The 14,196-nt window shown below is 39.2% G+C and overlaps 1 protein-coding gene and 1 long non-coding RNA gene across 2 annotated transcripts in view; both read right to left on the bottom strand.

The window, feature by feature from the left end:
* Positions 1 to 1,310: 1,310 nt before the first annotated feature.
* LOC111604331 lies at positions 1,311 to 6,701 on the bottom strand. Its single transcript, XR_003944357.1, has 3 exons — positions 6,634 to 6,701; positions 2,255 to 2,280; positions 1,311 to 1,506 (listed from the first exon to the last, which is right to left on the bottom strand). It is a non-coding gene; the product is annotated as an uncharacterized LOC111604331 (long non-coding RNA).
* Positions 6,702 to 8,894: 2,193 nt separating this feature from the next.
* The window catches only part of LOC111604288 (Ig-like and fibronectin type-III domain-containing protein 2), a 44,352-nt gene continuing 39,050 nt past the window's right edge, over positions 8,895 to 14,196 (bottom strand). The window contains exons 10-17 of the mRNA XM_023322304.2: positions 12,416 to 12,563; positions 12,089 to 12,224; positions 11,823 to 12,015; positions 11,517 to 11,763; positions 10,787 to 11,456; positions 9,944 to 10,263; positions 9,636 to 9,880; positions 8,895 to 9,462 (exon numbers count right to left, since the gene is read on the bottom strand). Of these exons, the coding sequence (XP_023178072.2) occupies positions 9,091 to 9,462; positions 9,636 to 9,880; positions 9,944 to 10,263; positions 10,787 to 11,456; positions 11,517 to 11,763; positions 11,823 to 12,015; positions 12,089 to 12,224; positions 12,416 to 12,563 (2,331 nt within the window). The 3' untranslated portion in view covers positions 8,895 to 9,090. The remainder of the gene's footprint in view (positions 9,463 to 9,635; positions 9,881 to 9,943; positions 10,264 to 10,786; positions 11,457 to 11,516; positions 11,764 to 11,822; positions 12,016 to 12,088; positions 12,225 to 12,415; positions 12,564 to 14,196) is intronic.

Genomic DNA, 14,196 nt, shown 5'->3' on the forward strand with positions numbered 1-14,196 from the left:
GTTTAGCAATAAGCAAGGACCAACAGTAACAAAAAAGAGGAGCTAACGGCAGCTTATAAGCCGCAGCATCAGTCGCGGCAAGTAGCGAGCAGAGTGTGCCCCAAAGGACTAAAAATGATGAAGCAGCTCGAGCTTCAGCGCACATGAAAAAGATGAAACTGCTGTTGGTGTAGGTAAGTTAAATGCTTACAAGTGCACCGGGGCGGGTAGTTCACGTTCACGATTTCGCCACTTCAACTGAATAGGTAGAAGAAGGATGGAAGTAGCTAAGAGATACTCTGCCTCGTTCCGCCTGCTTTCTCATCCACATAGCGACAGGACACAGACACTCCTTGGCAGTGGCCTGTGCTGGCAAACGAAAAAATACTTGAGAAAATCGTGTTAAATCGCGCTCAAGTGTTAATGTAATAAGCAGTCTTAATAAATAAAGGTGACATTTAAGCGAGTGTTGTCTGAATATACTACTTACATACACAACGACTTTCGCACACACACAAACAGCATACAACGGTCGTATATTTTCCGAAAATGTAAGTGTCATACATTCATGACAGCAAACCTAGGACAACAAGGTTGTGGTTAGGCGCATGGCCCACATTACGATACGGTTAATGAACCTTGTTATATAATAATGCATTCGCTCACCCAGATTTGAATTTTCTGTTTATTATTTATTTTTTCATCACTATTAAGTTGCGCACAAGCTGAGTCTGTAAGTACTTTTTGTATCTAAGTTTTGCCTGATTATAGGTACACCTATATATATTAATTATACCTTGAACACAGCGAATATGGAAAATCAGGGTAAAATTGCGTCACTTTACAAGTCATATTCATGTAATAATCATTCTCCAAACCTTAAATAGCAGCGATTCCCCTCGCTCCTAGTGGGCGTGTTGGAAAAGTCTAAAGACTTTATAAGACTATAGTCCTACTGAGTATATATTCTGCATTTTAAGGTTTGTGTCAAGGCACAACGTATATGGCATCAACCAATATAGTCCTTTTACTTTCAACATTATAGTAATTAAATATATTAGGACACGTACATAATCTACGTCTAAAACTGCTATATTTTTATATTCATTTAAATTGTATTATTAAGGTGTATTATTAATAATAACAATAATCGGAATACTCCGGCTTCTTTTATTAATGACCCCATAAGTGGAAAGTGCGTACATATGTTTTTGTAATATTTATTATTATTACTATAATAAGCTAATTGGTATTACTTATATGACAAGTTGAATAACATTCCAAAAATTGTTTTAGATGTCGTATGTATGTATGTACACATGTGCGTCGTCTAATACACAAATTTCACGCAATGCCATTAATCGGACTTAGACCCAGACTTTGTGCTGCCGCTGACGCTCCACTTGGCTGGCGGCCAGACAGCGGAATTGTTGTCGCGACTCCGCCGAAAAGAGGCGGAAAAATAAACTGGTATGGGGATAGGCGACAAATGGTCGAGTCTCGCGTCGAAAATTAAAATTCGTAGGCCTGCGGATTACAATGTTGAGTTTAGTTTAGTTTTACCCCGGAAATAAATGGCAGAGACATAAAAGAACGAAAAATCGTAAAAGATATTTGTTTTAGTGGCCTACGGTGCAGGAGCAAGGAGCACGGAGAAAGGAGCACAAACAATTTTTAAGTGAAGCAACTAAAAGTGTAATAATAATATGAAGCATAAATAACAAGTAAAAAAGGTCTAGTCGAGACTGCTCGACTAGGAGATACCTTGAGCCCTGCGAGTAGGCGAGACTCTACAGCGACCACATGTATACCATGTACACAAGCATGGGCTTTATGGATACCTAATTGTTTAATAACTTTTATGATAGATGGTCTTTCCTATTCAAATTAATAAATCCCAAGTATCTATTATGTGAAATAGGATTTTTGCAAATTTGGAGTTACTACAGATTGTATCGATAATACGGAAATGGGATGAGTTGTCAAATAAAAAGATAAGCTCATATTACGCGTGGAAGTATGTTTCAAGTATATGGTACTATATTTCAGACGGACAATTAAGAATGTGTTATCTGTCACGCCTCCTTCTGCCTCCTTCTGCCTACTTCTGCCTGCTACATACATTTTCCCAAAACCATTCTGCCTTGGATTTCCATTTTCAATGGGTGCACATGAAATGGTGGGAATCGAGGTTATTAGCTTCTACTACTATAAAAACCAAGGTTTTTTATTGAGGTTTATTAACAACAAATCACGGAAAACCATTCGCACTTACCCACTGTACTTTAACACGTAGCATGTCTACAATATTTTTTCGTTTATTATTATTGTTTTTATTAAGGCATTTCCAGGTCATTTGATTTAATTGATTAGTCACCGGAAATAAAAATATAACAATAAAAAATTGTTAATAAAAACACAACTTTTTTGTGAAAACAAGCATAAATCGTTTTTTTCTATATTTTTGTTTGTATTTTATATAAATATTCACGAAGCGATGAGAGTATGTTGGGCTTGTGTAATAACCGTACTCTGACTATCTTATACCGAAGCTAGTGATTTACAAATGAAGTCGCTGTTACCCTTACCTCATAAAGCATTTACTGCTGAAGTCACCATGAACTATATAATGTTATATAAACTATATTCTACAAATCGAATTTCATTTTTACCGGCACTAGAGATTTGGTATTTGGACCGTAAACTCGTGTATACATTAAAAAGGTAAGAGTGCTCTAATTGAGATAGCTCTGCTAGGAAACACCTAAGCCCGGCGAAGAGGTGATATTCCAATCCAATAATGATTCTTTTTAAAATACATTTTAGTGCATACACACACATAAGCATGCATCAGCTTCACTTACTATGCAGCTTACGCAGCGGCTGCGCTTGGACTTATACTATTGGGTTTACTATGCGAACTTGAATGACTTTTTGATATATATTAATGAAATGCTCGATCACAATCATGACACCCAGATGCGTTTACTTGGCAAGCCCCTGGAGCTGTAACTACGGTTTTCTGAATTAGGTAAGAACGGGAACGGTACCCAAAATCCAAAATCTCTGTATTCATTTTAGGAACTTTCGCGGTAAATCGGGTCTCCAAAATTTATGGTGTTCAGGCTACGCAAAAGAGACGAAGTTAAATGATCGATTTTAATCGAATGGCATATGTGATCAGTTATCGATATAAAAAATACAGGAGTATATATTTCAAATTCAAGTCAATTGTGTTTATACGGACATGGCCACATAGACTCAACTCTTCGTTCTGATCAAAAGTCTATATAATATAAAACCTTTCCCGGAATTCCCATTTTCAATGAGGGTAAAAAAATTAGTACTTATGTATATACAATCAAGAGAAACATAAAGTAAAAGAGTATAATAGTTTCGATGACTGTTCGTCTTGCTGTCGAACTGAAGCCATACCAATACTGGTATTGTTAACACTCTACTGAAAATACATATACCTGCGGTTACTGAGGCGTTACACTTGCTGTTAAAATCCTGTATACATCCTGCTACAATATAATTAGTCTATTGGTACTAAAGACTTCAAATTTCGAATATACTACACAACAAAAAAAACACGTAATAAAGTTATATTCAGGGTGACCGACTACGAGATACCCTGATCCCAGTTCATTCTGAGTTTTTTAATATTTTCAACTGTTTGTATCGAGTGTGAAATATAAAAAACAAATAAAAGCCGACATTATGACACCAAGATTCGAACCAACATTACCTAGGCAACCAACACTACCTCCGCCTCCTGGCATACATCGCAGAACTTGTCGGCATCTAGCAACCCCGCCGCCAACACCGCCGCTGCACTGCTAGTGCAGGAAGTTGCAAATTACAACTTAAGTAGTAGCTGTAACTTCAAACACATTTCAATCGCCATTACGTTTCGATTAGAAAATAATGAACCAATTTGAATGTGTGCATTTTAACAGAATCATTACATCTTCAATGAAGAATGAAGAATTAAAGTAATACTCTATATTCAAACACATGCGTAACCGATTTCTTAGAAACTCAGTCCACTAAATAGTCCGCGCTAAATAAGTAACTTCGATAGACTTTAGCAGTTAAACGTTCCAACCTGCTGATACAAATAGACAACACTAGATGGACTAGACTGATTTACATACATTATTATATGGCTCACATTATTATATGGTGCACTAAGCCTCCTTCCGAAAGCTTGTATATTCTAAAGCGACAACTGTTTGCACAAGTAGGTTTCAAGTTTAAAGAGTATTAATTAACCAAATATATTAATATATATATTGATTTGATATATTGATTTTCTTAAGTTAACGAATTCTAAATTCATAACCTACTGTAGCAGCTGCAGATCTTAGCCTATCCTTCATTAGTCAGTCTTTGTATATATATCTTTCAGCTATTCGTCAGTCAGTGACCTCATATATAGCTTTCAGTCAGTCAGTCACCTTATGCATAGCTTTCAGCTTTTGTCAGTCAGTCACTTTATGTACAGCTTTCAGCTTTTTGTCAGTCAGCCACTTTAAGCATAGCTTTCAGCTTTTTGTCAGTCAGTCATTTCATATATAGCTTTCAGCCTTTTGTCAGTCAGCTACTTTAAGCATAGCTTTCAGCTTTTTGTCAGTCAGCTACTTTGAGCATAGCTTTCAGCTTTTTGTCAGTCAGTCATTTCATATATAGCCTTCAGCTTTTTGTCAGTCAGTCATTTCATATATAGCTTTCAGCTTATTGTCAGTCAGTCACTTTATGCATAGCTTTCAGATTTTTGGCAGTCAGCCACTTTAAACGTAGCTCTCAGCTTTTTGTCAGTCAGCCACTTTAAGCATAGCTTTCAGCTTTTTGTTAGTCAGCTATTTTAAGCATAGCTTTCAGCTTTTTGTCAGTCAGTCATTTCATATATAGCTTTCAGCTTTTTGTCAGTCAGCCACTTTAAGCATAGCTCTCAGCTTTTTGTCAGTCAGCTATTTTAAGCATAGCTTTTAGCTGTTTGTCAGTCATTCATTTCATATATAGCTGTCAGCTTTTAGTCAGTCAGTTATTTCATTTATAGCTTTCAGCTTATTGTCAGTCAGTCACTTTATGCATAGCTTTCAGATTTTTGGCAGTCAGCCACTTTAAACGTAGCTCTCAGCTTTTTGTCAGTCAGCCACTTTAAGCATAGCTTTCAGCTTTTTGTTAGTCAGCTACTTTGAGCATAGCTTTCAGCTTTTTGTCAGTCAGTCATTTCATATATAGCCTTCAGCTTTTTGTCAGTCAGTCATTTCATATATAGCTTTCAGCTTATTGTCAGTCAGTCACTTTATGCATAGCTTTCAGCTTTATGGCAGTCAGTCACTTTAGGCATAGCTCTCAGCTTTTAGTCAGTCAGCTATTTCATTTATAGCTTTCAGCTTTTTGTCAGTCAGTCACTTTATATACAGCTTTCAGCTTTTTGTCAGTCAGCCACTTTAAGCATAGCTTTCAGCTTTTTGTCAGTCAGCCACTTTAAGCATAGCTTTCAGCTTTTTGTCAGTCAGTCATTTCATATAAAGCTTTCAGCTTATTGTCAGTCAGTCACTTTATGCATAGCTTTCAGCTTTATGGCAGTCAGCCACTTTAAGCATAGCTCTCAGCTTTTTGTCAGTCAGCTATTTTAAGCATAGCTTTCAGCTGTTTGTCAGTCATTCATTTCATATATAGCTGTCAGCTTTTAGTCAGTCAGTTATTTCATTTATAGCTTTCAGCTTTTTGTCAGTCAGTCACTTTATGTACAGCTTTCAGCTTTTTGTCAGTCAGCTATTTTAAACACAGTTTTCAGCTTTTTGTCAGTCAGTCATTTCATATATCGCTTTCAGCTTTTTGTCAGTCACTTTATGCATAGCTTTCAGCCTTATGGCAGTCAGCCACTTTAAGCATAGCTCTCAGCTTTTTGTCAGTCAGTCAATTCATATATAGCTTTCAGCTTTTTGTCAGTCAGTCACTTTATATACAGCTTTCAGCTTTTTGTCAGTCAGCCACTTTAAGCATAGCTTTCAGCTTTTTGTCAGTCAGCCACTTTAAGCATAGCTTTCAGCTTTTTGTCAGTCAGCCACTTTAAGCATAGCTTTCAGCTTTTTGTCAGTCAGTTACTTTATGTATATATTTCACCTTTTTGTCAGTCACTCATTGATTGACCAGGGTACAATGGTTTTGTTGAAATGTGTGTAATAGGCTAAAAGAGGCGTGGCAGACCTCATAAAGTCCGCGTCGGTCTCATAACGCACAAGATTTAAAAACTTTTTTGGATCACATAAATAATAACTATTCTCGTATTAATGTTATCGAAAACCGTTATCAAAATGCAATTATTAAATTATATTTTGTACATCTTTGAACTTAGACACTTCATTTTGCACTTAGCTACTTTGTTTATGATTATTACTGGCTCTAAATAAACAAAATTTGGATTGCCATATATTAAATAGAATATGTAAATCATATTCTCTGACTTGATTCAAATCCGTTAAATAACACAAATGTTATTAAACAAAACCTTTCGCCGATTGACAAAACCAGTTAGCTAGCAGGACGACTTCACTTCTTGACGACTTGACTCGACGGCTCGAAATTTGAATTGTATACTTGTGTATATGCGGTACAAGTTTACCTCTTTTTCTATACCTGATTCCATATCCGTATTATCGATATAAATCGGTTATTTGGATTTGTTTTTTAATGTTGGAGACTTTAGATTGAGCGTGTAGGTTCCTGGAATGAATACAAGGATTATGCATATTTTGGATTTGGGATACCGCCCCGTCCAGCAAATTCATAAAAAACATACTTCAAAAAGGAATTCAACAAACAAATTCCCATAGTATAGTCCCTACAGCAGGCCAAGCGCAGTCGCTGCGTTAACTGCGCTGTAACCAGAGCGCGTGCTTATGCGTTCATTTGGATATTTGTGTATATATGTTATTTGTTATTCATGTAGAATTGGATTGGAGTATAACCTCTTCCGAGGATGCAGGGTATCTACTAGTCGAGCAGTCTCGACTAGAGCACTCTTACTCGTTGTTCACACTCTAATGGTGTAACTTGTAACTCCATTGGATGGCACATTAAAAAATAATGATATCCCGATTGATTAGGGGAGTTACCACTGCAGCTTAATTAGCATAAATTAGATAAAAGCACATGCTAAAGGTAATCAAAATTAAATCAATGAAGAAACATAGTTATTACTGATTACAAAATGTTTTTTGCTTTTTTTTTCACTAGGGAATTGGACTTTGTTATATTCGTTAAAAACGATTGAAGCCTTGTTGTATTTATTAGGCATTATTGATCCTAAATGTTTAGGTGCTCATCTAAATCCAGCAACAGCAGCATAATGAACAACAGCAATTAAATTTGTTTTTGGATATATTGAGCTCCAATATGCGGTTAATATGACTTGTAGATCTATTGTTGTCCACCCGAATAAATTTGCGGATTTTAGCTCTAAGGCTGCGAAACAAAATATAGCTTTTCCGATTTTGAATTTTTTTGGTAAATTCTAAGCGAGGGTCTTAACTGTAAGTAACATAACTTCAAAACCTTAAGACTCTAGCTCTAAATAAGCATACTATATATTTTTAAACAATTGACTACACACGTGTATTTTCCAAAATACAAGTCTCTTGTTTCAATAACGCCTTAAAGCTGACGAGAAAAGGAATCGACCGTGGAATGTCTTAAAAGCTTCAAAGCAATATGCTCTTTTTGAATGTAAATAGTACATGCAGGAGATACAAAAATGCCTTCACCGGCACTTAAATGCTTTGCATAATTCAAGCGGCATTTATTCAGAGCTTTTGCCATGTGTAAGCATTCTAGAGGTGGAAACGGAAGTGTAAAAGGGCACAAACAAACAAACAAACAAGAAGCAAAGAGCAGAGAGCAGCTTTTGATGAGGCTAAGGACTTCGGCCAAAACAGCTTCAGCTAGTTAGAAGCGTATTGAGGCCAAGCATAACATAAAAGTATAAAGCAAGCGGCTTTCACAAGACTATTGGATATAAATATGGATGTACTCCTTTTTCGACGGATCCCACAGCCCACTTAAGCTATGTACGAGAGCAAAGAAAAGGGTGTATAAAACTAAAGTGTTGCCAAGGTGTTGTATGCATAACTCAATTATGATAATCTTTGTGGGAGTCGCTTGTAACACTTACCTGCTCTTGTATGAAAATGAGCACCTGATCCATATCTGCATAGGATCATAGCGTCCTAGGGCATATCATATCTTTTACTCAAATATTTGAATAACTAAGCTCAACATGAAGCAAGGGCTATGCTTTCTAATGTCAGCCAGGATACTAGGTGATACACGTACTTAGATATATTTAGATATGAATATACATTTATGTGTACATATTTGTATTACGTAAACATTTGTAAGTGTGTATTACGTAGTGCCCTTATTTAGCATCATCAGACAGTTTTGATATTATAATACTTTTATTATACAGAAATACTTGCTGCTCACTTTAAATTACATGGAACAAAGAAGTGCCAAAAGTGGGTTTCCTTTTTTTCTATCTACCAAGCAACGATTGGTTACAAAAACAAAAACAGTTTATAGGTTACAAAAGTAGCTTAGTTCTGTTACCAATTAAATTTATTTTACATAATTTTCAATCACAGTTACATACTACAAATTTATTACTTTACACTAACCAAATCTTAGCAATCATTTTTACGCAATATTACCCATTTATCTTTCGCAGTGCATACTGAAAGTATGCCAGCGTGTGTTTGAGTATGTGCGCATGTGTGTGTGTGTGTGCGTGTGTGTGTGTTTGTGTATATCTATCTATAAGCAATGTGCGTATCTGTGTGTGTATGTGTTCGCTGGGGTTGCGCTTCGCGCTGTTTACACGGGCCTATGTCTACATTTTGCGATTGTACGGACTACATTGTAGCATGTATATACGAATGTGAATATGTACATAAGTAGATAGGTACATAGATACATGCGCATACACATGCACATATATGTAAGTTAACTAGCTAAACTTGAGATGTTGGTGTTTCAGTTTCGGATCTTGTAGGCGCTGTTAGCGCTTCTCATTTATGTGAGTGTGTGCTGTGTCATTTATGACACAAGTTTCTTAAATCCAGCACCTTCTTGCCCGAGTTTGAGCTCTTCATAAATCGAGGGATTTACTTCATTGCACTGCGTATTACTAAGCGGGTTGTGAAAATGATGGGCCGCATCAGTGACACTGCGGCCATTTCGCAGCTGTTTCTGCTGCTGCCTGCTCCCATTCACTATGCTCCCCGTATCAAGCGCCGTGGATGTGGACGTCGTCATTGTGGCTGCAATGCCATTGTGATTGCCATTATTTGTGCCGACACCGCTGCTGGTGCTGCAGTGGCCGCTGTTGCCGTTGCTGTTGCTGTTGCTGCCATGCGTGTGATTGTTTCCATTTTGTGTTGTTGTGATGGCCGACGTCACAGTTGGTAACTTTAGTATTTGCGTGTGTGCGTGTGTATAGTTTGCAATTGAAAACAACAAAAGCAGAAAGAGACACGTTGTCGTTATAACATAAGTATAACTATATGCAATACACCGATTTACAGTCTTTCCGGCTGGCTTATGATAAGATTATAGGTATAGTTAATAGGCTTTATACACACCTGTACCTGCTCCAACCCACGTGTGTATGTGGGATTCTCGAAGGCAACATTGCCGTTGACTGCCTTGCCATTATGGCCGCGATGTCGTCGATAGAACACAATGGCGGCCACCGCTAAGAGGATGGCCAAAATGCTTGCTACAATGCCGCTTATGGTGCCCACGGCGCTCGAGTAGCTGCTGGTCGCCGAGGTCACCTGCTGTTCACCCAGTGTGAATCTAATCGGATCGGTAAGTACACTGGCACCTGGGAAAACAAGTCTGCAAATTAAGCCTAGACACATACACAGCGAACAGTCGATTCACCCACCGTATGTATTGCCAGCTTTTACCACCAGCTCATAGAGCACGTCCTTCTTCAGACCATTAATGCTTATTGTTGTGTCCTTTACGTCGATGCGTTGAATTTCCACAGCGCCTGCTATTGCCATATTGTTGTTGTAGTTGTTGTTGTTGCCATTGCTGTTGCCTAAACTTGTTGCATTATTCATGGAGGCTACTGTATCCAGGCCAGGCTCCATCGAAGATTCGTTTGGCTGCGCCGCCGACGATGGCGGCAGCACGGCGGCCTCATGGTAATATATTCTATAGCCGTCGACGGCATTTGGATTCTTTGTTGGAGCATCCCATCTGTAATGAAATAGTTTTCAGACCGTGTGCATGGCGCCATATTATGAGTAGTAGTAATATTGTTGCAGCCGCAAAACTTGACTGGAATTTTAATAAATTTAATGCGGACTGGCATCGAGCATAGCCCATAGCCCATAGCCCATAGCCCACCCATAAGCATCCACCCACCAACCGCTGCGCACACGAACCGACTTCAGACTGTGTGCGAAGCCTTTGACGTTGACTAAGTGTATTAAAGTGAGATAAAAATCTCAGCTTTAATGGATTTTGCGGTCTATTAGTGCAGTCAGCAGAAGCAACAGCATCCACGCACGGACTTGCGACCTCTCACATCCACAGATGCCAGATGGGCATGAGGGTAATGAATGTATTGGCTTGTGAGCAAAATGGATGAGTTCACTTCCGGCTGAGGCAATGAAAAAGTATTTTCGGTTTGCTGGCCGGACATAGTTAAGATATTAAATTTGATAGCTTTTAATGAAATGAAGAAACTTGCCATTTGGCGCTCATGGCAGCCACTTACTTAATGTTCACCTCGTTGTCCGACAGCACACTCACTACAATATTCTCTGGTGGTCCTGGTAGTCGATCACGATTCTTTTCAAAGCATCCAATGATGGTCCTGGAATACTGTAGACTGCAGATTTCCTTCGAGCGCACAGATTCACCACGGCACCAGTTCAAACATTTACGAGGCACCTGCTCATCTGCACAGCAGGATCTGTGATCCGACCCATCGGCCGCACACTTCATCAGCTTGTCGAAGTCGACGATGCATTCGGGTCGGTTGGCTATGGCGTCAAAGTCCACGTAGTAGGTGCACGCATCTCGACAGGGCAAGGAAACATTTTGTTCGGAACAGCATTGTGACACGTTGCGATTAAGGCTGGGAGTACTGCGTATTCGCACCGACACTGGCGTTGTGGAGGATCCAAATGGATTATCTGCATGGCAGAAATAGTCGCCCACATCGTTCGCTTGCAGCTTGCTGATGCGCAGTACCATCGTATAAATTGTTGACACATTTGTGACCGACACAAAGTAGTTTCCACCCTGTGGCACGGGTATGCGGCCGTCATGATCGCGCCAGAATATGGTCTTGGGCGTGGGCTTCGAGTCAACCATGCAACGCAGTTCAACCTCGTCCCCAATAGAAGCGACAGTTATGCCAGCCGCCTGAATCTTGGGTGGATCTACGGAATGCCAACCTCGATTATAGCTTAATCAATTTCAAATATAAAGTTCGAACTTACAGCAAATATTAACGCGTCGGGTGGCCTGCATGGGCACACCATAGCCGTTGTCCGCGTAACAGGAAACGTGTTCCATATCCGCGGAGACATTATGTATGACTGTCACCATATGTCGAGACGTGTCTTGACGCACTAAGTGGCCCCCTACGTACAGCGATATGGTGGGAGCTGGGTTACCCAGAGCCAGACAGAGAATTGTCATCGATCCACCCTCAGGTATGTTGTCGGCCGGATGTACAGTTGGGGGCTAAAGGAAACGATATGAAGTCATTTTGCTGTCTTTAGCATAAGCAACGCAACAATTACATCCACAAAGGCGGGCAGCGCCGGATCTGTCCACGCCACAAGAGTCTCTGAGGGCAGCGAGGTAGCCCGCTCGCCCACCGCCTCCACATAAAGCACATGTTGGGAGCTTGGCTTTAGATTTGTTATTCGCAGCCAGGCCAATTTCGTTTCGATTTTGGTAAAGTCAACAAAGTTCATCGTTTTATGGTAGACTCTGCAATAATCGGGTTTAGTAACACATAATGCATACACGCCTCGTCAATAACCTCACCACGACTTTAGCTCACCTGTACGTGATGCGTTCATGTGGATGCGAGTACTCAGAAGGCTGCCAGGTTAATTGCATCCAGGTCGCGCTGTGAGTAAGCACTGTCAGTGAGTGGGGCGGAGATGGTGCGCCCCATGTATCATTGGGATATAGAGCTACGAAGACACAATCCGATGCATCAATTGGGAGTAAATTCAATTTGCAATATGCCATACGCCACATGCCATATGCGTGCAGTAACTAACTAACTAACTATTCAAACCAAGCCAAACCAGCTCAGCAAATCTGTCGACATTGACAGTCCAAGTGTGAGTTGACCCCGAATGCATAGATCGCAGCCACTTACCTTTTTCGCCAGAGGCCGTCGTATTTATAAGCAGCATCGATGCCGGCAGCGATGTACCAAATTTTCCACGCGCCACAACCATAATGCGGTATAAGGCATTTTCTTCCAAGTTGGTCAGATCTATGCTAGTCTCGTTGGTGGTCAATTCCTAAGAGTAAAATAACGTCACTTACATGTTCAAAAATGGAATGACGACGGCATGTCGAGATTGCTTAAATAACAAATACTTTATACTATTGTACAATTGACTCAAATAAAAATTACATATAAGAAGCGTTCATTTTCATGATAGATTTACACATCCTGAAGCAACAACTGGTTGCATATACAACTGTCAGAATTATGTATTTGAGTTATAGATAAAATGTCTAATTACATAGAGATATGCTTGCCATCCGTAGGCTCTAACACAGCCCATATATCATTGTTCTATTTACGAAAACAGCACAAAAACGAGACACATAATTTGCACAGTGTATTATGGCAGCCGTGCCACAACGGCGCCTACGACTACAACTGTGACTGTGGCTGTGGCTGTGGCTGTGGCTGGGCTTCATCTCGCTCAGAGACATGTTGTCGTATTTAGCAGTTTTTGTAATTGCTGCAAAGTAGCGCAAATTGCGGTATTTAGCCACAAAATGACACCGCCAGCCGACATCAACGCAGCTGACAGCGCGTTACGATGGCATTGCCATGGCCATTTGCATCTGGCGTCAGATTGTTTCAAAAGCCATCGCCAAAATTGACAGCTATATCATACTTGTTTGTATACATGTATATTTACGGCACTCTAAACTCCGTGTGATGTAATGCGATATCCAGCATTGTCATTCGGCTGACATTCAAAATAGTTGGCTAATCTGCGGCTACAGCTTGAACGTTTATCGACCGCAGCTAAATCGAAATATCCAGTGAGAACTAGTCCCTTTGATCTAGGTAATCATCATGAGCCTGACATACTTCTGCATTACAAATTTGGATCAGAATTTGCCATTTACATTACCAAAATCTAATCGGCATCGGACTATGTTGAAATGCAGCTTTATGGACAAAGGGTTGGAATGAACAAGGTTTTTTCATTTCTCAAAACTTTTTCACCAAACTCAGCCATAATATAGTGAACTATGATAAATTTACTATTTACTAAAATTAAATACACGTCTTCCATGCACTTTTGTACAGTCAAGTTAGTTTAGGTAAGCTCGCAAATAGTAATTCTTTCTTCTGTATTGTGAGTGACGTCTTCTTTGCTATTCTGTACTCACGCGCTGGCTTTAATATTTTACAAGTTACACACATTTGTACGATTTAATCTACGTTCGCTCCGCACGAGACATTGACATTTCAGTAAGTAAGCCAATGCCAGGCACTTGACTAACAAATAATTTATCATATGATATCTCTTTACGTGTCACAGTTAGGTTTCAGATATCGCACCCCTCTTTTGTATTTATAGAAAATTATTTGTCTAATTTGTATATACATATTATTGTTGTCAAAGTATATGCATAACATTCCTTATATCTTAAAGAATGTATTATTCAACGTCTCATGAGCTGAAGATTTAACGTTCATAATAGTTGAAACTTTGTTATTTTCATTTTTAACATTTGTTGTTGCTTTCAAATTCCTGAACTTATTTTTAATAAGGGAATTCCATAGAAGTTTTGGAGACAATTCAGAGCAAATTGATTAACGTAATTATGAACACCAAAACAAAGTATGTAGCTGCCTGAAAACACTTGAACTTGTTGTATTGTTTGCATTCCCGCCTAATGTCC

This window comes from Drosophila hydei, unplaced genomic scaffold (assembly GCF_003285905.1).
Source record: "Drosophila hydei strain 15085-1641.00,03,60 unplaced genomic scaffold, DhydRS2 tig00000001-arrow-pilon, whole genome shotgun sequence".
Lineage (NCBI taxonomy): Eukaryota > Metazoa > Arthropoda > Insecta > Diptera > Drosophilidae > Drosophila > Drosophila hydei.